Source organism: Protomyctophum parallelum, assembly GCF_964188405.1.
Source record: "Protomyctophum parallelum genome assembly, chromosome: 6".
NCBI classification, from domain to species: Eukaryota; Metazoa; Chordata; class Actinopteri; order Myctophiformes; family Myctophidae; genus Protomyctophum; species Protomyctophum parallelum.
Window position 1 is genome coordinate 29,454,049 of NC_139701.1, and position 23,591 is coordinate 29,477,639.

At 41.6% G+C, this 23,591-nt stretch overlaps 2 protein-coding genes across 4 annotated transcripts in view; one reads left to right on the forward strand and one right to left on the reverse strand.

Moving 5' to 3' along the window:
• Window positions 1-20,521, forward strand: part of lepr (leptin receptor) — a 65,308-nt gene extending 44,787 nt beyond the window's left edge. For all 3 annotated transcript variants that reach the window (XM_083767148.1, XM_083767149.1, XM_083767150.1), the window contains 13 exons: window positions 2,573-2,733; window positions 3,105-3,204; window positions 4,080-4,179; window positions 7,394-7,617; window positions 8,097-8,251; window positions 8,861-9,023; window positions 9,404-9,486; window positions 9,726-9,939; window positions 11,333-11,530; window positions 12,119-12,202; window positions 12,594-12,687; window positions 17,534-17,609; window positions 17,799-20,521. In XM_083767148.1, coding sequence (XP_083623274.1) covers window positions 2,573-2,733; window positions 3,105-3,204; window positions 4,080-4,179; window positions 7,394-7,617; window positions 8,097-8,251; window positions 8,861-9,023; window positions 9,404-9,486; window positions 9,726-9,939; window positions 11,333-11,530; window positions 12,119-12,202; window positions 12,594-12,687; window positions 17,534-17,609; window positions 17,799-18,635 — 2,489 coding nt within the window. In that variant the 3' untranslated portion in view covers window positions 18,636-20,521. The remainder of the gene's footprint in view (window positions 1-2,572; window positions 2,734-3,104; window positions 3,205-4,079; window positions 4,180-7,393; window positions 7,618-8,096; window positions 8,252-8,860; window positions 9,024-9,403; window positions 9,487-9,725; window positions 9,940-11,332; window positions 11,531-12,118; window positions 12,203-12,593; window positions 12,688-17,533; window positions 17,610-17,798) is intronic.
• Window positions 1-23,591, reverse strand: part of lurap1 (leucine rich adaptor protein 1) — a 435,521-nt gene that overhangs the window by 349,517 nt on the left and 62,413 nt on the right. The gene's annotated exons all lie outside the window — the stretch shown is intronic.

Consider the following 23,591-nt stretch of genomic DNA (forward strand, 5'->3'; position numbering starts at 1 on the left):
AAATCTATGCTAATTAGTCGGGCCGGGCCTAGGGCCTGATCAGTTAGGGCCGGGCCTTAATTTTCGGGCCCGATGAGAACTCTAGGGCAAAGATCCATAAGGTCTGAATCAGAGGCCAGTCATAATTAGCCTAATATATTGCCACAGGTAACTTTTACATTTTAATGTTATTTGTAATCTACCATACCATGTAAAGTGTTGAACATTAAAGTTACCATTAAATGGTAACTTTAATGTTCCAAGTACTGTATTCCGTGAGTCATTGTGGTGCAGAAAGCTGATACATTTGTGTATGTTTCTCATGATGAGTAATTGTTTCAGAGGTTAAGAATTTAATGAGGTGAGACACAGCAACGCACACACTGAGGTGGGGGTTGATTTTGACTCATTTGATGGAGGTGAGCTTCCCAGTGATAGCACGGACAGACAGTACATGCCTGTGTTATGAGTGCTCATTAAGAGTTGCAATTAAGTGGAGAGTCTAGTAAAGAATAGTTCTGTCCAGACGTTATTAGAAATAAACAAAATAAATAACCAGCTCTTGAATGATATGTGGCGTCAGTAATCAGTGTAAGGAGGGAGAGTGTTGGATTAGTGAGCAATTATGGTGAGATAGAAATGTATGATGAGGAATAAGTGCTCCTAGCACAGGTCTCCTCCAGGTCAGGTAATGGGGTAATGTGCGTCAGCAATGTTCGGAATTGGCCAATCAGGATGGACTATGGAAGGTCAAAGGCCCTTGAGGGGGTCTAGCAGTGGTTGAGAACCACTCAACCAGTCACACATGTCGTGGCATCAGACGTGTCAATATCCCATGTTATCTTGTGGGTCGTGACTCGTTGGCACTGCCGGTTTTCTGGTGTGTAGTTTGTTTGACTTATGTTGGTGTGGTTGGCTCACTGAAGTAAACCTACAAGCCGAAATACCTGCCACGTGAGGTCAAACCACGGTACGGTACTTCTTTCCTATTGGTTGATGCCCGGTCAAAGTTCACCAATGTGGAAGCGTTGTCTGACTGTGCCCTTAAAGGCCCAAGCCAATGCTATGGCTGGTACTGCTACTAACCACGGAATACATACAAAAATAAGAAACCACCCAAAAAATTACAAATCAACCAGTCCCCCTGATGAGGAAGCATAGTTTCTGCCAAGTTGGCTAAACCACTTGGCCGTAATCATACCCACGATTGTACATCACAAGCACTAAAAAATCATCATTGTCGGATGATTGGTAACTCCCTGTCCCAGTGTACCCAGCAAAAATCACTCCTCCAATCTGTTGTAAACACAAACAAATGCCAACCAAACATAAACCAACCCCAATCAACTGGGCTGTGCCTCAAAACTTGGTCTAGTGTACCAAAACCGGTTCTAATCTAAGATTTACACCACACTAAGTATGTTCACAGTTGTTATGACTGCCTGTTAAAGGTTGAAACAAGATGGAAGAAGTCCACATAGTAACGAATAGTTTAGTGTAGATTATATAATTATGTGCATAAAGTCAGTAAGTCAGGCATTGGATGAGTGATCAATTGTGAGATAGAAATATTGGTGAGAAACAACCAACTAAACCAAAAGGGCACACAGCCCAGTTGAAGACCATGAACTCATCATCTACTGTACCTGCCTTAATAAACTGAACGCAAGTAAGCACTTCAGACATGTCAGACAGACATCGTCGGGCCGCCACACCTTACACACGTAGCTTCTTAAACAAACCAAGACACCAGAATGTACTACCATACCTTGATAGCTGAGGTTGCGGTAACAGCTCTGCAGGATAATGAAGTATTATTCTTTCATCTGGATCAACATTGTTTAACCTAACACCCACTCACTTTCACTTCAACAACATGTGGTTTCTCAGTTCTCGGTATGAAGCAATCCGAGAAAAACGCCTACAGAGCCTGTGTATGTCAAGTTATGTAAAGTCGTTGGCTACCTTTTACTTTACTTTACTGTATTTGTTTATTTAGATGGGACAGTGCATATTAATGGACATTACATAAATGCAATGTAAATACACCGGAAACAAAGCATTAAAACATACATATACAAGGAAAGTACAAAGGTGTAAAGTGCATCTATATAATTTAGCGTTTTTTAAGGGCAATATGGATTTATAGCTATTTATGTGCATAAGGTGCAGTATTGCTTTCAAGTAATATAGGATACGCTCATTACGCTGTCAAGGTGCACTAGACTATAATTAGACTATACATGGTCACAGGTTTGGTTGTCGAGTAACCATTTTTTTTTTGATTGTACTTAAAGGATGGAAATGACGGACAATCTCTTATTGTCAGAGGTAGGTCATTCCAGATTGAACAGCCGTGAACTGAAAGGATGTTTTTACCAAAAGCGGTTTGCCAGTACGGCACTTCGCACGCAGTCCCCTCTAGCGGTTGCCCTATGCTGATCCCTCTATTAGGCTTCCTTTTTATATGAATTCACTTATGGCTCGTACACACTGCCCGATATTTGCTCTGATTATGCTGTCGGGGACCATTTTTGGTGTACATGTACAGTGTTTACTTAAATGGTAAATCATGTTTATTTTTTTTCCTCAGCTGTGAGCTACATCCCAGAGAAGGTGGTGGTGAAGGCAGGGGAGAATGTGACAGTGTATTGTGTCTTCAACGACCTTGACACCAACGCCAACATGGCTGTGTGGATTCTCAACTTCAATCATCAGCTTCCCCACAGCCAGTCTAGTCTGCTCAACCGACGGGTAAATACAGTAACAACTTATTTTCTTTAGCAACATTAGCAAATAGTGAAAAAAATTGCAGATCTACAAGCTTAGCGAGTTGCGACCTGTTGTGACCTTGTAGTGATCTGCTATTTCTTTTTTTCTTTTTAAAGTTATCCCAAAACAGGGATGTCATGTTTAATGTGTATCACAGTACCAGACCTTTCACAAAATGAAATGCTTATTAATTCAGCAAGGACAAAACAACAAGACCCGCCCGCCGGCAATATAAATTAATGAGCGCGGTGGGGGAGATCAAAAGCAGAGACATGGATTCTGTCCCATGATCCCCAAGCAAATGCAGTGCAAATGCAACACTCATCTGGAGTAATCCCTGTCCAATCACCCAGGTGAGCCAGGTCACCGTGCGTCCATCAGAGAGGAGGATGTATGATCTACTGCAGTGCACCCAGGAATGGAACATCCCTTACAGCCTGATCTATGTAGAAGGTGAGTGGAATGGAACATCCCTTACAGCCTGATCTATGTAGAAGGTGAGTGGAATGGAACATCCCTTACAGCCTGATCTATGTAGAAGGTGAGTGGAATGGAACATCCCTTACAGCCTGATCTATGTAGAAGGTGAGTGGAATGGAACATCCCTTACAGCCTTATCTATGTAGAAGGTGAGTGGAATGGAACATCCCTTACAGCCTGATCTATGTAGAAGGTGAGTGGAATGGAACATCCCTTACAGCCTTATCTATGTAGAAGGTGAGTGGAATGGAACATCCCTTACAGCCTGATCTATGTAAGTGTGTGACTGTGAGTGCTGATGAAGCGGGAATGAATGATTTACAAAGTTTTTCGTAAATAAATGCACTTTCAAAAGTAGCGGTCTACAGTCTACACAAGCCCATCTACAAGCTCACAACGCTTATATTATGGTATTCATTTAGTGCAGTCAGATCATTATTGTATGTCAGTCACGTGTATGATATCTTGTAATGAATTGCGTCATATTGATCCATATCATGCATAGATACTAAGATCAATAAATGAATATTTAGTTCTAGCGGAGCTGCACCACTCAAGTTTTTTGAGTGGTGCAGCCACTCCAAGGAACAGCAATGTCAGTCCCTCCCTATGTCTATCCCTACGTATGTATGTATGTATGTATGTATGTATGTATGTATGTATGTATGTATGTATGTATGTATGTATGTCCTTATGTTTAGGGTACCAACAGGGGGTGCTGTTGCACCACTCACTACAAAGTAGCAAAAAAACAAATGTATGTCTAAGGAAATCAACTGGGACACCACATGTTGCTGCTGCCGCTGCTTAGCTTTCCTGACAACAGGGTGTCTCTCCCTCTGTCTCAGGTGCAGCCATTGATATCAGCTGTCAGACCACTGGTGACATTGATGCTATGACCTGCAGCTGGGAAAACACACAGTGGACTAAGCTCACTTTCCTATCCAGGTAAAGACAGTTCAAACTCACACAACTATACTGTCTGTACATCTTTGCGTCTGCCCGTGTGAACGCAACATTAGGGTTAGAATTAGGGGTAGCAATAGGGCTAGGTTTAGGGCTGTGTCACCTGTAGGTGACAGGTTTTGTTGTTTTGTTTTCACACAAATACGTAATAAGTGATGTTGCCACTTAATATTTGGAAAATGAATAGAGACTGCACAGTGCACAACTGCACACTCACAAGCTCATACATTTTGGCAGCGCCATTGGGAGATAGGCGTTAAAGCGTAAAGAGTTTCACTGGAGTTTTTTAGTTACTGAATCACTGCAGCGATGTGGAGAGGAGAGAAAAGGGGATTTTAATTGATTTGATTGAGTATTGATTTGAAGAGCCCATGCTCGAAATGTTGTAATAAAAATTCAAACTATTTATTATTTATTATGCACATCCAGGACGAAGTGCGTACAGACACACAGTTGTATGCTCTGAATAAAAATGATTCAGAGCATACAGCTGTCTGAGCAGACTACAGTATTTCTTTTAACCCAGCACCCCAACAAGTGATGTGCATACTGTATCAGCTTCATTCCACTTTAAAATTGAAAGGCAAAAATATGTTTTACTTACAGTACTAGTGTACTGTAACTGTATTACAGTTACTGTAACGGTGTACTGTAAAACTGTGTTTTATCCATTTGACAGATACAAATTATATGTTTATGCATTTTGTCAAAGGATATCAATCAATGAGTCAAAAAACATAGGCAAAGATCTACAGTAATTCTCATTCCAAAGTGTCTCTGATCTTTTGAGATCAGAAAAGGGATATCAAACCTCCCCTCAGGCAAACCTACAGTATATTTTAAGCAGACAAGTACTGACCTGAGCTCCTATAGGGAAGGCAGGAAAGGTATGAATGGTAAATGGTTTCTTATCTAGTCTTCCAACAACTAAAACGCTTCACATTTTATGATATTGACATTGTGATGTACTATATCACTTTTTTACATATGCCACGTTTTACTGTCAAGGTTTCAGCCTCCAGGAAGAAACCCTAAATACAAAGGGAAGACATCATTGCACATAACAACCACACCAAGGGGTCTAATGAAGTACTGTCATAAACACACGGCACTCCATCTTTAAACATGCCTCACATTTACCTATTCACACACACATTGACTCATGACGGCAAAGACTACCCGAGGCACCATCCTGCTCGTCGGGAGCAATTAGGATTTGAGTGTTTTTCTCAAGGACACTTTGACCGAGAACCTTCTGATTCCCAGGTGGTTGCTTAATGAGATGATGTTAGTCACGGGGCAGCCCGTGCCCTATATATATATTGTACAAATGACATTGTTATTATTCCACACAATGATTGCAAGAGGTTTAAATATGTTTATATTTGTATTGACACTGAGGTTGCATTATTTGTCACCTGTCTCCCCTCTGCAGGGCTGGCACTCCTCTCTAGATTGGAGGGTGCCAAGTACTGTGGAGGAGGAGGGGTGTTTTTTGTTGCATTTTTCATTGTATTATGTTGTCTTAGTAAATGACATGTGTGAAATGTAGTTGATTGTATATTCCTCTAAAAGATAGTTGTGTGAAAGATTACTCGTAGGCTTTAGTTAGCCGTGTGGTGAGTTAATTATCACTTACTGATTAGAGGATGGTTTGCCCCACCTGTTTAAGAGCAGGATTGCTGCAGGTGGAGGCAGTTCAGTCTCACTTGAGGCTAGTCGTGAAAGAGCAACAGGTTAGAACTGTGAGCCAGGGCCTCATCGCAGGAGGCATTTAAGCCTGTAACAGTTACTGTTTGTTATTTTCTTAAGTAATGTTGTTTCCTGTTTGTGGAACGTTATTTTGGCCAGTAGTTATCATTTATTTTTGTATTTGCACTGTCTAAAGACACTTTTGGAGGTCAATAAAATGCCTGAAACGTGTTTGTCGACCTGTCTACTCCTTGGAGCCTCCGACCATCGGCTGGCATTATCACAAGGTTTCAGCCTCCAGGAACAAACCCTAAATACAAAGGGACATCATTGCCCATAACAACCACACCAAGGGGTCTAATGAAGTACTGTCATAAACACAAACTGGAAAAAATACAAAAATCACGGCACTCCATCTTTAAACATGCCTCACGTTTACCTATTCACACACACATTGACTGCAAAGACGGCAAAGACTACCGGAGGCACCATCCTGCTCGTCGGGAGCAATTAGGATTTGAGTGTTTTTCTCAAGGACACTTTGACCGAGACCCTTCTGATTCCCAGGTGGTTGCCTAATGAGATGATGTTAGTGCTCGTAAACATGGGGGAACCTCTTTTGGTGCTAGTGATGGGAACTATCGTTAATTTCAGTAAACCGAATCATTCGGGGTCTTTCAGTTTAAAGATCCATTAATTGCGTTCTCGATTGTTCACCACTTTCGAGAAGCAGGGGTGGGTGGGGGTGGAGTGTACTGTATGTTGGTCACAGCACTTCATTCAGAGTTAACGAGTTTTTGTTCTCAGTCAGTCAGTCAGTCACCGCATCTCATTTGCAACTGAACTGACTGACGGATCTTTCACTGAAGAGACCTAGTTCATTTTGTTCACCAAAAACAACTGGTTCATTTGAGCCATTTGTTCATGACCGACACACCACTATTTGGTGCTATACAGCACCTATCTTCAAGGTTCTGTGTAACACCTGTAAAATGATGGTATATATATAGAAACATTAGGGGTGCCTAATCTAAGCTGAAGAACCAGTACAGAACGTCTAAAGAACCATACAGGGACTGATCAGGTTCTTTGTTCTTTCTCATAAGAACCACTGAACAGACAACATTGTTGTGTGTGTACTCATGTCTACCCCAGAGGGATTTGGGACGGTAGTGTACTGTTGACTGTTCTCATCCATCCTCCTCATCCCCCATTATTGTGTGTGTGTGTGTGTGTGTGTGTGTGTGTGTGTGTGTGTGTGTGTGTGTGTGTGTGTGTGTGTGTGTGTGTGTGTGTGTGTGTGTGTGTGTGTGTGTGTGTGTGTGTGTGTGTGGTGTTAATAGGACGACTGCATGTGCCAAGGGGTTTTGAACTGCATCCAAACCCTGCGACAGCATTGCAAGGAAAGGGTGTGTCCTGTACCTCACAGTACTGAGTCACCAGCTTGCCTCAGTCCTAAGTTTACTCTATGTTCATTCACTTCCACATTCCGCTTCCATTACAGGTGGGCCGACCTGCCATGTGATGTAATGGAGGAGAGGGAGAGAGCCGGGGAGGAAGTGGGAGAAAAGGGTGAGTCTGTGTGCTACCCGGGCAGGCTGGGCGAGAGGGTACGGAGCTGCACCATTCAGCCTCTGAGGATGAACTGCTATAAGGTGTGGCTGGAGCTGCCGTCTCCACTGGGCCCCGTCAGGTCCAGACCCATCTATGTCTTACCCACAGACCAAGGTGAGGAGCGCACACACACACACACACACAGATGTTGTCTGTGTGTGTGAGAAAGAGATGAGGCAGAAATACATAATCAATGATGTGGATGCTTTCATCAGATGTGATCTGTTAAATCACTCGGCAGAATAAAAAACAAAATGTCCAATATCCACATTCTGTTCAAATAACAAAGATTTTCGGAATGCTCCCCGTTTAGAGTTCACATGGTGACAACTCCTATCCAGGTGGTGAATAAGTAGTCTGCTCACAATATATTGGGCTCACAAAACGATGGGCGAAATCCAAGCACATTCCTATTGAGAAAGGACAAAGTCCTTTACACATAAACCGCCAATATTCTTACTTATCTTACAGCACCAAAGGGGACTATTCTATTCAGAGTTCTATGTTAGTTTTAAGGCACATAGCAGTTCTACCAGTTCTTGTGCTTTGGCGAGTTTGGTCACCACTCAACTCCCATCCTGTCTCCCCTACAGTGAAACCTCACATTCCAAGTAATGCGAAGGCAGTGACGCAGGCTAATGGGGCACTCTTGGTTACATGGGATAATCCATTTCTGCCCGTGGAAGGTGTCCAGTGCCAGTTCCGGTATCACTCCCCCTCCACTGTGAGGGCCCAGCCAGAGTGGAAGGTATAGCTGCTTTTTATTAGACTGTTAACGTGCACCGCCACTGCCAGATTGTGCTATGAATGTCATGTATACTGTATCTACAAATATGCAACAATGGATTCTGTAACTTGCCAACATGGTAGAGATTAAGAGCTGTTGAAGAGTTAATTCACCAACCTGCAATGCGAGACATGACGTCTGTCACAGTTTGCTCTCCTTCCCTGAAACTGTCCAAACAGCTAATGAAATACTAAGAAGCAATTTATTTTAATTTATGAGCCTTCCAAATGGAAGCAAACAAACAACAGTAGACAAGTAGACAACAAGTAGACAGTATATGTACCCAGCTGGTCCTGTGAAATGACTATCCACATCGTTCCTATTAAATTTGGCATCTAATGTTCAGCCTGACTTTAGCAGGTCCAGTATGAGTTTGAAGTGCCATTGTTCAAGTGCCACTTTAGGTTTTGTGGAAATTGAAAAACATTCTCGGAAACTTTCTCTTGAGTTATTTTTCATTTTAGAAGCTGAATTGGATGAATTGATTGAGGAAATGGGTAAAACAGTGAAGTGGTAATTTCTACATTATACATCATGAAGTTCTGAGAAAACAACATGTGCCGCTTGCAGATCCAGAGTCCAACGCGTGTTGCGCAGGCAGATGTGGCGGTTCCAGAGAATCCAGACATGTGCAGGGTATATGTGGTGCAGGTCCGCTGCATGTCCGCTAGCAGCACAGGCCACTGGAGTGGCTGGACGGAATCCGTCTACTCCATTCCCCAGAATCGCAGAGGTAGGCTGACACGAATGGCCCTCTGCTGTGGTAGTTTCACTAACTAACCCACGCACAGCTTTCAGATGCCGATGCACAGATGCACTCATAACCACTGCGACATGTATACACGCATGCATGCATGCACGCACTTGCGCGCGAGCACGCACACACACACACATACACACACACACACACACACACACACACACACACACACACACACACACACACACACACACACACACACCACACATCATGATTAATACATTATCTCATGATCTCATCACCTTCTCTTAACATAACAGGTCACATAAGGTAAATAGTGTGTATGTGTAGGAGGATAATATGAAATTATATTATATGCTATTATGACATAATATTATACTGCATGTTTTCAGCTCCTGAGCACGGTCCTGACTTCTGGAGAATTCTTGTGGATGTTCCAAACAGAAACCAAACCAACGTCACTCTACTCTTCAAGGTAGACCAGGGAATTATTTGAATTAAAAAGGCGGTAATATCCTTGACCCATTTAGGACTGCGGCCGATTCTAAAACGCCTTCTAAATCCTGACCTATAGTTTCTGAAAAACAAAAATGGGTTCTCGTCTTGAAAGGTAAAAACCCCAAAAGGGGTTCCTGTCCTAAATGGGTTAAAATTAAAATATATATATGTTTTCCCAATTTAAAAAATGTATAACTCAAAGGTCTTCCTCTTCAGCATCCCCCCATAGGTGGACACTCCTATTGTGTCAATGGACTTGTAGTTGAGCACCAGGACTCCGGTGGAAATGTGACCAGTGAGCAGATAGAGCAGGTGGCCTCCTACAGCTTTGAGTGGAGCCAGGAGGTCCATACTGTGACTGTGAAGGCCTACAACAGTCTGGGGAGCTCGGAGAGCAACTTCAAGATGACTCTGAACAGACAGCCCAAACGTGAGTTATTTATTTATTTATTTATGCAACTATAGGCACTCCTCCTCGATGCACTCAATACACGATGCATTGAGTTGATTGAGTAGAGTTTATTTGGATCTCCATTTTTCTGATCAGCTAATTGTCCTGAGGTCCACACAGATAATAAAATAACACAATAAAGACATGACAGTAAACAAGACAATTACAAACCAGTGACATTAAAAAACAAAGTCTGGCATATCTAGCCCAGTGTTTCACAAACCACTTTATGGTTTGTGAGTAAATATACTTTTCTTATATTGCCTTTTTTATGATTTTCAAAAATAGAAAAAATTAAGATTTTCCAGCACCCCCCAATAAAATAACATTTGACGTGAGCTACAATATTAATTCATGTAATGAAATTCTTACTTTTGGTTCCTGGTGAGACACCAAATTAAGACTTTTGGGTCTCGAGCTGAAAAGGTTTGGGAAACACTGATGACTGCTTGTTTGTAGCTCTCTAATTGAAAAAGCAAGAGGGATAATCCTAATAACAGCACTACATGTGGGTACACTGCTGGGATGTTTGTTTACTGAGTTTGTCTAATTAATTTAATCATATTTTCATTAAATAGCTAATAAGAATTATAATTGAATTGGCTATTTACAAAATGTCTTCAAAAAACCCAGAAGTTGTTTTTCAAAGCTAGATAATGTGCCGATAATGTGCTCTACAAATTACCCCCGGTTGTAATTGCCCTTTGGTACTGTTTTGAATTTCACCGTTATATTTCAAATGCACCATGTGAGTGCCATCCATTACTGGACACCAGTAATGTTACAGTAATAGTGCATGGATCATTCTATTCACATTTTCTATACATAAGGTAGCTGTATACAGAGTATGCTCACTGTTAAAGATGGAGTGCCATGATTTTTTTCCACCCTGAAACATGATCACCAGGTCTTATATAAGGAGGTATAATCTTTTGAAAAAGTGTACAGTATTTGTTAAAATGTTGTTTTTATGTGGGCACGCCCACCAGTTCATTAAGTATGCCTGGTTTGCCTGGTGGGTGGTGATGGGTGGTGATCCACCTGAACTGAAGCCGCACCCACAGCTGTAGTTTTATGATAAAGGGGGAGGGGTTAGGGGAGGGGCTGATAGTGTGATGTCACTATATTACTGTTTATTTCATTGGCCCGTTTGACTGTCAAGGGTTCAGCCTCCAGGAAGAAACCCTAAATACAAAGTTAATACACCATTGCACATAAAAACGACTCCAGGGTGTCTAATGAAGTACTGTCACCTCATAGAGACGTGAAAAACTGGAAAAATACAAAAATTGTGGCACTCCCTCTTTAAGTAAAATAAAAGATCTAATGCAACCTAATCTGTTCGATTATCTTCCCTCCTTGTGTTCTGCAGGCCACTGTGTGCGATTTTTCTGTGTGATGATTGTCAACAGTACCTGTGCATCTCTGTCTTGGAACTTGATGGACAATAGCTCTGTGCCAGTAGCCATGGTGGTCCAGTGGTCAGCCCTGAGGCTACCGGACACTGACAGACAGAACAGCCCAAGCTGGGTCAGACTGCCCTACACAGGCCGTACTCTGTATCTAAGGGGTAAGTGTGGCTCGTTACATACAGATGGACAGGCAAAGATGCAGCTGGGTTAGGATTGTTTTTCTTTTTTGTCTTTTTGCTTTTGTGTTTCTTTTGTCCTTTTGAGTTTTTCCTGTATTTTCCTTTACAAAAACAAAAATGCAGCATTAAGATAAACACTACATGCTGTAGATTCTCAATAATATTCAATCCCCAGATTTTTACTTTACACATTTTGACAAAAATGTGTCCAAGCACTAATTGGAAATAACCAAATGTATGAATGGGCTTTATTTATTTATTTGTAGAATGAGTTCCATTTTGTGTCGTGTACATACAGTAGCTCATTTTCTTATTGTTGCAATGGATTTAAGCACTTTCAGTCTGGCATCCCTATTCTACAAGCTCATAACACGTCCTATTGACACATAATGTGAGCTTAATTGTAGCTCAGCTACATTACAGTATATTCGGTATTTGTCATACAACAAATACTATTATGGCTTCCATGAGTCCTCCATGTTTCCAGTCAAATTGTACTTTACCGTATCCACTCACAGACAATGTTTTGAAATGATTTAAAGACAAATGTGTATTGTCATTACACAGGTGATTTCTTTGGTTCAGAAGAGTACGGTTTCACTTTACATCCAGTGTTTGCTGATGGAGAGGGGGAGCCAGTGTTCACTACGGGTAAACTTCAACACTTCAACAATATTGCAGCAAAGCCTTTTTTCATCCATATATTTCAAACTACTGCATAAATAATTACTGGCTAAAGTTTCCTTCTGATTCAATTTCTGGATCCTACTGTAGATAATGGCTATATTATATATTGTTTCTTGTACATTTAGAAATACATTTTCTTTTGGTTCCTCAGGTTGGTATGACTATGTTAACATCAGAGAGTGGGCTTTCTGTTGTGTTAACCACATTTCATCAAAGAGATTTGTTGTAGTTTTGCCACAGATCCTGGGGGACCCCGGTCAATGAAGTATATTGATATTGATTAAATGTGTGACCGAATGTGCATGTGTTGGAGTGTAGTATTCCTTCAGTAAACCGGTCTCTTTTCGTCTTGTAGCCAGCAGAGGAAACCCTGCCACCTACATGCTGCTGATGATAATCACCTTCCTCTCTGTTGTTTTGTTTGTCACTCTGATCCTCTCCCCAAACCGGTAAGAGCACATCTCACCTCATCATCAATTACACCGATTCATATTTTACAGTGGGTTTTGACATTCATTGACACTAACGCAAACATTGCACAGCCCTAAAAAATAAATACTGTACTGTAAGTGCACACAACAGCACACCACTAAAGTCACGCATGACTGTAAAAACTAGATTGATTGCGTTGGGCTCTACCCTCTAAAACTGTGCCTGGTTCATCTTGCTAATTCTATGATAGCAATGTTTACTAAGACTACTCTTTACTCTGATGCCATCAAGAGGTGATAAATTATGTTAATCTCTGTGGGTGGCTTATTACAATCTAATTTAGGGGACTGGACAACCTGATTATGCAACATTTGAAGTGTGGCATTTAACAGTTAACAAGGGTGTAATGACTGTTGACCTTTGCTGATAGATGACAGTGAGATAAGAGAGAAATGAGAGCAGGGCAGGGATGCCTTTATTCCGGCCCGTACGCTGTTCTGTATGAAACGTATGGTCGCCGCCAGCCCGCACAGAGTACAAAACTCTGATGCTAGCCTTCAAAGCAAACAACGGTATGGCACCCCCATATCTTGCAAGTTTGATCAGACCCTACAACCCCCCCCCCCCCCCCTGGAAGTACCTTCCCTAAAAACAAAGGGGCAACCTTTAACAACAAGTTATATTTACAAATCAAAGGGCATGGGAAAGAGATTTGCACCATCTTATGCAAACATTTACATGAGCATATGGGAACAGACAGCGCTAGAAAAATGCAGACTTAAACCGACACATTACTATAGATTCCTGGATGATATTTTTGGAATATGGGAACATAGCAAAGAAGAATTCCAGGAATTTATTGATGTTTTAAATAGCCATCATAGATCCATAACGATAAAATATGTGACACACACAGAAAGGATTGACTTTCTTGATGTAACAATCTTCAAGGGCCCAAACTTTAACACAAATGGGAAACTAGACTTAAAAGTATTCTTTAAAGAAACAGACACTCACGCCCTATTACACAAAACGTCATTCCACCCGGCACACTCCTACACAGGAATAGTCAAATCACAACTACTAAGATTCCATAGGATTTGCACGCAAAGAAGTGATTTCAAAATAGCTTGTAAAACGCTGTTTAAGGCTCTCAGACTAAGAGGATACACTAGGACATTTCTCCGGAAAGCTCAAAATACCTTCTTAGAAATAAGAGTGCGGGATCCAGGCCCTAAATTGGCCCTGATAACCAGTTATTCAACACAGAGCACACTAGCCAACAACAGAATAAAAAGGAATTTTGAGAACCGAACGGATGATCTTCTAAAAGATTATAAATTTATATCGGCCTACAGAAAAAGAAAAAAAAACCTTAAAGATTATCTAGTACACAGCAAGCTAAAGGAAATCAACACACCAGCACGCCAGGGATCAGAATACTTCAAACCCAAACAATTAGTCAAAAATAGAACTACAAAACGCGTGTTGGAGAACCAGCAACTGCATTTATTATTATATGTGAAAAATGTGGTTTACAATATGTCGGAGAAACGGGTAAAACAATAGGTACAAGGCTGGGACAACACAGATACAATATTAACAATGCAAAAAAGACAACCACAAGATTTGTGCAACATTTCATGGCTCACGGAGTCACGGCATTGAAGCTCTAAAATGCGCTGGACTTCAACACAATCCCAACTGGACAGTAGGACAAAGACATTTTAATTAAAAACAGTGGATTAAGAACCTCAACACGGATTTTCCTGGAGGCTTAAACATGCCTGAAATCAGATCTTGAACACAACAAAACTTAAACTCAGGATTAAACTGGAGAAATCTAAAAGTGATTGGATCAGACTTCCTTCGGATGGCGAATGCATTTATTCCTTGCATTGTGCACAGTGCACTGAAGTTTTTTAATTCCCCCCTGGAAGTACCTTCCCTAAAAACAAAGGGGCAACGCTCCACACGTACCAAACGCTTCTCCCTTCTGGCTCCAAAACTATGGAATGCACTTCAGGCCCGGCTACAGAATGGAATGACTCAGGGTGCCGTCAATAATTCTCAGGGTGCAAAATAAGTGTTGTTTTTTCCCATGTCATACAGCTATTGCGCTGTTAAATTAAACGGCTAGGGTCCGACCTGTACGTTCCTATGCCTCTAGAAGGTGCAGTGGACTGTGTGGGGGTTTGGAGAAGTCAACTGACAGAATAAGAATGGCTCGTCTGTGCCCAGCCCCCACACATTTTATATAAAAAACTGAACAGTAGGTTATCATCCTGTAGCCATATGTTGATTGATTTAACAATGCAATAGCTGAATCCTGAAATAAAATAACATTTAGCCTACTAGCACTGCTGTTAAATAGGCCTATTTATTTAACTTAATTAAGTGGTGGCCTACAATCTGCAAACTGTTAATACAGTATTCAATCTAACCAATTACCAATTAATCAATACAAAAACTGAATTTCTGAAACTGCAGCATTTATTGAATTAAGTCAATCAAAAATGTATTCAATCATGAATCAATCAAACAAAAAGTGTCAAGTGCAAACGTTTAGCCTAACATGCTATTAAATAATTATGCCCATGCTGCCCAGCCAAGACACAACATTTTCTAAAACGACAATTAAACAGTAGGCTATACAATCCTATATTTTAATGTGGCCATGAAAAATATGAGATCGTAGTGTTACGCAGTAACGCAGCTCGGCGGCTGTCAGTCAGTGTTTGTCTCTGTCTCTCCCTCAGTGTTTGTCTCTGTCTCTCTCTCGCTCTCCCCTCCCTCTCTCTCTCTCTCTCCCTCTCTCGCTCGCTCGAGAGCTTACTTTACAAGCACAATATTCCTTCCATAGCGAAGTGCATTTCACATGTTCCTTGCTGGCTGCAGCATGCATGCAGCATGTCTAGCAAAACCTGTCTTTTTCCATCGCTGTTTTCCAGTTAGTGAAGCCGGTTTCAGTTTAGGCTTTGTCTGAATTTGCACTAGAACCGATATGAAATCTCCGACATGGATAACAAAAGCCAGCATCAGAAACCACAGCATATTCCAGCCACTCACGTTCATTATACCAGGTTCTTTGAAATGAGCATGCTTTATTATAAAACGTTCGAGTTGGGTATGATTGTAGCACGACTACCTGTGCTGGTTTCTCCGTCCCCAAATCAACCGGCACACACCCAGCAGCAGGGCATGGCGAGGGGGCTGAGGCAGCGGGTGTGGCTGGCTCACCGGCGCCGAGGTGGAGGGCTTTTCCACGGGGGGAGGAGGCGGCATTTCTTCTGTCTCTGAGTCCTCGGGGCCGGTATCGGTGGTGTTATTATTTTCATCGCTAGTGCTGCTACTTGCCTCCGCCCGGGTAGTTGCAGTGCCAGTGACGGTGTTTTTTTTTACTAACTCCTAACCACTTTACTAATGTCCATTTCTGCTGTCTGTGCTGTCTCTATGTAGGCTCAACAGAGAAATTAGTTTTTCGCGCTTTCCACTTCCCCGTGGGTGTAGCCTAGAGGACGTCACTAAACAGCTCTGTGGTGCTAGCAGTGGCAGCGCCGCAGCGGGCAGATGATTTTAAATAGGGATTAGATGGGAGCTCGCAGCAACGAGCAAAATAATATTATATGCTATATTACTGGGGGGAAACAGTGTGTTTCGATACGGTTATTGTGATCTCTATGACAATTATAATATTCCGAATATATTTGTTATTTTTTGTATTTTCATAACTTTTCATAGAACATAAACTGAGGGTGCACATTTTTCAACTGAGGGTGCTTTGCACCCCCAGGCACCCCCGTGGCGCCGGGCGTGATGCACTTCCCATTGCAATCAGAACTGCAGACTCACTCCCAATCTTCGGCTGTAGTCTGACAACCCACCTCTTCAGACTCCATCTTAGCCCGTAGCACTTGTCGTAGCACTTGCCCTAGCCTCGATGACTTTACAGGCGTATGCATAGGCTCAACTTATGTAACTATGATGACTATTTTTATGCATTTGATGTATTAGCAGAGCTCCATGTTTTTTTCTTGCTTTATGTAAATCGCTATGGATTAAGAGCATCTGCAAAATGCCTAAATTGTTAATTGTGTATGTCTGTGTAAAAGGAGCAGCTACAGAGCAGGACAGGGGTGTGATGTCTAATGTCCATGCCTTTCTGCCTAAAAGGTTCCCTGCTTCTCTTCAATGTCTCCTCCAATGCATTTCTAGTTGCACAACCACATCGCTTGTGTGAATATGCCATTGTTTCTATACCGATGCATTGTAGTAATGTTTGTTACCCGCACCCACCTAGGCTAATTAAAATAATTTCGACCGCAATGCATCTCTTTTCACCACCCGATCCATTAAAGACAGACAATATTATTTCCAATGGAAAAATACAAAGATTTTATTTTGTATGAAAAATGGCCAAGACATGAGTCAGTCCTGACTCCTGACCTTGCAGTGGCAACAACAGATTGAAATCAATGGCCCTATGACCCTAAGTGAATAGTCTTAGTCTATATAAACAATAGATGCATCTGTATTTTGTTAAATAAATGCACAGGTATTACTTCACGACAACTGAGTGGGTTGTACAACTTTAGCAAGAACTTATTTGGAAAAACTTTTATGTTCCTCTGTGAAGGAAAATGCTTCAGTAGTCTATGCCATCTGGACAAAGATACAGAAACTTGCCATGGAAAAAGGTCAGTTTTAGTAGGAGTTTTGTCCCCTCAGCCATCGTTTTTGTATTGTCTTGGTATTATGCGCTATGTGTTGTTTTTTGATGTGGGTGTTTGAACAGACTGTGAAGACAGTGTTGTGGGATTTCAAAAGAGGGATACTGAGGAATCTGCTGTATTGTTCCTATAGGGTGAAGAAGTTTGTGTGGAAGGACGTACCAAACCCGAACAACTGCTCGTGGGCCAAAGACCTGGACTTCAAAAAGGTGAGACACAAAAGCAATAATAGAGAATGATGAGCTGGTGGTGTCCCCAAATATCTTAATGAATTAGGAATTGTATACCTTGGACAAAAATGAGGAAAGAAAATGCTATTTAAAATGCATATTCAAATTCATATTAGCCTTTGAGCAATGTTCATGTATTTTATTTGAAATGTCGTTCCATTCCTTCAGGGTGACACCATTGACCACTTGTTCCCCCTCCGCGAGGGTGTGTCAGCCTGGCCACTGCTGCTGTCGCCCTCTGAGAATATTTCAGAAGCCGTCATTGTGGGAAAGACTGATCTCCTTGCTCCAACCACAGCCATGCCTCAAGTGGCAGCTCTCTCCCCAGCACCGAGGTTGATTTCAGGGCTTGATCAGCCCAATGAAAACGACAGGGTTGGTATCGAGATTGAAGTTTCCCTCTTAGACCCTACCGTCGACCCAGTGGCCAGATTCCAGCCAACCAGCACCCAACCAGACCACCTTACTCAAACTGCAGAAAGCTCCGCCCAGTCCTCGGTCACCTATGCCACTGTGCTCCTGTGCGACCCGGAGCGAGACCAGCAGGCCACTCACCACAGCTACACGGATGGCAGCGGCAGCAGCTCCAGCGATGAGGGGAACTTCTCCGCCAACAACTCTGACATTTCTGGATCTTTCCGCGGAGGCCTGTGGGAGTTGGAGAGTTCCCGGGGCGGGGAGGCGGATGACCCGCGCCTCTCCCGCTCGTATAACTCTGTGGAGGAGTTTTCCGAAGCATCGGAGCAAGAGGAGGATGAAGGGATGAGAGAGGAGAAGGACTTGTATTACCTAGGAATGGACTATCCTACAGAGGAAGAGGAGGGCGAGGAGAGTGAGAGAGAGAACGCGGAGGAGGAAGCCAAGATTGTGCTCCTTAGAAACGAAGCTTTAAGCAGAAAGGACTGCCCTGTGGAGTCAGACTCCACCGCACTGGGGTCAGGATCAGTGGATGGCTTTACTCCATTGTACCTGCCCCAGTTCAGAGCTGCTACAGGCAAATTATAGGTCGATCATAAGAAAACAGAAGTTGTGCCATCCCAACGTATTGCCGGGCAGGTTTTCATGCTGATTCATGAGGCATAATAAAGCATAATGCAGCAGCATGTTTAATACCTCAGCCGACAATTCTAGCTATTCACTGATTGCTGCTATGGTGTCTTGAATGTAAGATAAGAGAATGGAAGAGAGGAGGATGTGCCTGCATTTTCAATTGGATTTATTTACTGAGCTTTAAATGCACAATTTTTACTCAGTGCTATAGTAGCAGGATTATCCTACACTTTGTTTTTCAGTGGTCACCCTTAAATTAATGAACAAAGGCTCTTGTCAGTCCATCTATCCATACAACTGCCCTCATGCATTTTTCTCTGTGGGTTTACCAATCGATCTGAAATGGTATATGACCATTGCCCATTAACATTATGCAGAGAGTTTCAACTTTTACCACATTTAAGTTGTTCATTAGAATTTTTACCAGTCGCCGTTGCGTTCCCATAGTTCGTATGGATGGCAATGCCGTAGTTCTATGGGACCTGTAGTTGTTGTGTGGTCCCATAGCCCGGATGGACGGAAATGCGGTGGATATAATGATAAATAGATGAGGATGTGGATACTGTACATTGCCAAGGAAGTTGGGTATATTGTATAATCTCCTACATATCCCAGTAGCATTAGACTGAAATCGAGCCAAATTGGGCCTAATTCAAATGCTAAATGCTAAATGTGGATACATTCTGTACAGGCTGCTGTGTTTACCATTGACTACAGTCACTACACTACTGCTCCTCTCCAGCTTATACTGAAAATGGATTGATGCTAGACACTCATTAGACTGAATGTGAAGGAGAGTTTAAAAATCACACTTGTGTACAGTGAGAGGCGCCTGGTAATTAGAGATGTCCCAATACTGTATCGGTATCGGAACAGTATCTGTATCGGCCCTTATTTGTCATATCGGGTCATATCGGTATCGGCGAATATGCCAGTCTAACCACCGATCCGACACAGGGGTATGGGGTGGACACTATGGCAGGTAAATAAAATGTTGGGGCATGTGGAGTTTGCTTTCCAGTTGCACAATACAAAGTGCACATATGAGTAAGGAGTCTATAAACACAACCCGAGATATATAGCTAGATAGCTATAAAAACAACACAAGATCACAACACTGGTGTCGGTATTCGGTATTGGTATCGGCTAACACAGAAATTCCCTACTGGTAATGTTTGTTTAAAGTGTTCTAAACAAACATTAAAAGTACATAGACTTGGCTGCCACATGACGTCACGTTAAAAGTGCTATAAACAAACTAGACTTGACTGCCATATGAAGTGTTTTCGCTCACACTCATGTGAAGTGAGGGGTGCCTGGTAATGGTTGTGGACGGGAATTCCTTTGGGGTACTTGTTGCTATCTACAGTATATAGCAAAAATCGGCCTCAGTCCTAAATGGGTTAAAGTGCTCTGAACAAACATTCAAAAAGTCCATGATAGACTTGGTTGCCATATGATGTAATTTCAAAAGCCAGACGTTGAATGGGGATAGCACGCCCTTCCAAACATCTATAGACTTGGCTGCCATTGTTTGTTTAAAGTGCTCTAAACAGCATTAAAAGTCCATAGGCCTGGCTGCCATATGAATTTGGAGGCCCTCAAAAAAAGAAGATACAAATGGAGTGAGAGAAAATCTACGATATATTGTCTTTCTCAGAGCACACTAGAATTTGAAGTTAGTGCAGCTGCAAGGATTCATTTCAGTCCCATTGGCGGGACTGACTGATTGGTATTGTGGATCATTTCACGAAGTGGGAGATGCTTTTTGAACACTAATTTACCTTTACTGTTGTGGAGGAGAACTGGTTAAAGATCAGCATTGACAAGCCAAACCCCCCCCCCCCCTCCCCCTCAAAAAAAAAAAAAAATACATTTCTTTTCTTTGTGCTATACTGTAATTGAAACGTTACATATCGTGAGAAATGTGTCTATTTTTCAGTGTTTGCTATTTTCAATGGAAAACTCTAGAATTCTCTAGAATTTCACAAGACTGAAGAACATTTTAAACCAGTGGAACAAAAGATGAACACGACAGTTTTGTAAAACTGGAAGAAGGGTTGATATTTACAGTATTGTTGTTATTGTATGAGTCTATTTTTCATGGTCAAAATAAAATATTTATGGTGAATAGTTCTGGTTTATTGACAATGGCACACGTCAAAAGGCATCATGTAAATGTACACTAGTGCAGTATCTATAAATGCACCACGTCTCTTTATGTCTGTACGTGTATATGTCTGTAATGCACGTAACTTGAGAACCGTTCACCCCACCTACTTCAAATTCGACACACGCGTTCCACACCCCCACAGGGAGTGCAGTGCCCTGTGTCGAGTCGGTCGGACCCACGGTTGTCCAGAACCGCCACAAAAGGCCTCTCCCCATCTGGACAGGGCCCCTGCCCATGCTCCATATATGGAGCTGCCCTGTTCTGACATCACAACACTCCATATTAGAACGGGTACAATGAGTATTGCATAGACGGGTGGGGCATGGATCTCCAACTTTCATCGTTACCGACTCGGTGCTCTACAGCCCGGTCTAGTCTATCTATAAATGACTAGACCCCCTCCCCCCCCCAACACAGGTAGTGCAGTGCCCGGTGTCGAGTCCATCGGATAGCTGGTTGGTTGTCCAGAACCATATATGGAGCTGGCCTGTCCTAACATCACAACACTTCATATTTGGGCATGCCTGACACAGAACTGACATCCCAATGATGTTCTGACATCTGCATAGACTCCATATTTGGATGTCAGAACAGGTCAGCTCCATCTGTGTCCGTTTTATGCCCATATATGGAGTTCTTTGTCAGGCATGCCAAAATATACTACTTGCGTGAGTACGTCTGTAATCCACGTAACTGGAGAACCGTTTGCCCCACCGATGGGGCAGTAGAGAGTAGATGCAGTGTAGTTAGTTAGGTCCTTCCCATACATACTGGCATTTCCATCACATAATGTAACAGTGTGATGCTGTATTGTTAGGAGAAAAGAGCATATAGGCCTATCTTCTTTGTTTCAGCAGTCACTGCTGGAGACATTGTTGCATTGTTCCAGAAACCAGCTGACACTTTTGGTGATACTGGGTCAAATTTGACCCGTGATTTAACTCAGCCCAAAATACTAAAATTATAAAAATATTATGTTTTTCTCCCCCACCTCATAGCTGACTTGTTATGTATTCAAATCCATGTAAACACAATTTAAAATATTATTATGGGTTAGGGCAGTGATGGCTGCCGCCAATTTCAGCCCGTCTTAGTTTTCTCGTGGCCCTATAACACATTTTATATATATATATATATATATATATATATATATATACAGTATATATATATATGGGGGGGGCTAATCTAGTTGAATAGCTTGTTTTCATTTTAATAATGTAAAAATTCTAGAGATGCTCTGATAATCGGCCAATTTACCCTATCTGTGATCGGCAATTTACCCGATCTTTTACACCAAGTGGTATAAAAGTCAATCAGATATAGTATAATATTATTTTGCATCTTGTGACAGGCATAAACATTCTCCCCTTCCTCCCCACACACACAGGAACAGTTTTGACGTGGGTTTTGACATAATAATTTTCTAAATATTCAAATGTGCCTCTATATGTACAAGGTACAGGTATCGGCCGATCATGAGAAAAACAATCGGTGATCGGGATCGGCCCCAAAAAACATGATCGGAGCATCCATAAAAAAATCACTCATTACATTTCCTATAATGAAGACAATGGATAATGATGTTATCTGGCTATAATAGACTAATATTAGAACACACTTCCGAAAATAGATAACTTTTTTTTAAATTATATAACATCTGTGGTGTATACTGGTCAAAATCGACCCATACATGGCAAAGGTAAAAACTATTTAAACTTGAAAACTGGTAATAAAAGAAATTACCAACACAATGGAAGGTCAACTTGTTTGTGTGTATTTGTTTACATAGCCTACATGTTTAATTAACGTAAACAAATGTACACAAACAAGCCCTAAACATGAGCAGGACTTGTCTGCCATCTAGAGACTGCCAAGTGTCAGTAGTGTAGCAGAGCCGTAGCCAACCTGGGCTCCGTCTTTTGAGCTAATTTAGAACTTCCTGTCTGAGAGCTAGCTAATTTAAGACATCCGGTTGCCTTCAGAATAAAATAAGGTTATTTAATTAATAATTATTACATTACATTATTAGTATTATTATTACATTACAGTTATTGTAAAGACACACATTATGTTTCTGTGTAAAAATAAGTAATTAAATAACATCAAAAAGTTATCTAAATGGATAAATGCTATTCACTGGAGTGAATATTCTATTATATTCTAAAAACGACTTATAAATCCTAAAGCCTTGTCTATACTTCACTGTGCAACGGTCCTATGCTGGACAATAGCAGATATGCAAACTCACAGCACATCTCATTCAAGACACTGAACTTGCAGATCTGCCATTTTTGAACACACTATAAAGTTAACCATTTATCATGCTGCTCTACGTGGCACTGCATTCTGTGACATTAAACCAAATGGCATTTTCCACTCTATGACACTACTGTTCTACATTTTTGTCTAATAAAATAGGCTATTAATTGAATCAATCAAACTGCATTAACTAACAGAGATACTACTAACCAAGCTATCCATGTCAACATGCTCTATAGGAGTCTCAATAACAGGTATAAGTAACGTTTAATGTTTAGTAATTTTAATGTAGCAGAAGAGGCCATTCATTGAACAGAGTTTTGCACAATTTTAACATCCCAGATCGATTGAAATATGAATCTACTGTGCTGTGCTACACCATGATATATTAAGAGTACAATAACATTCCATTGTGAATAAAAACGTATTAACCACAGTGTAATGCTAAAGGTTTCATCACAGGGCTGTCTGCTTCATGT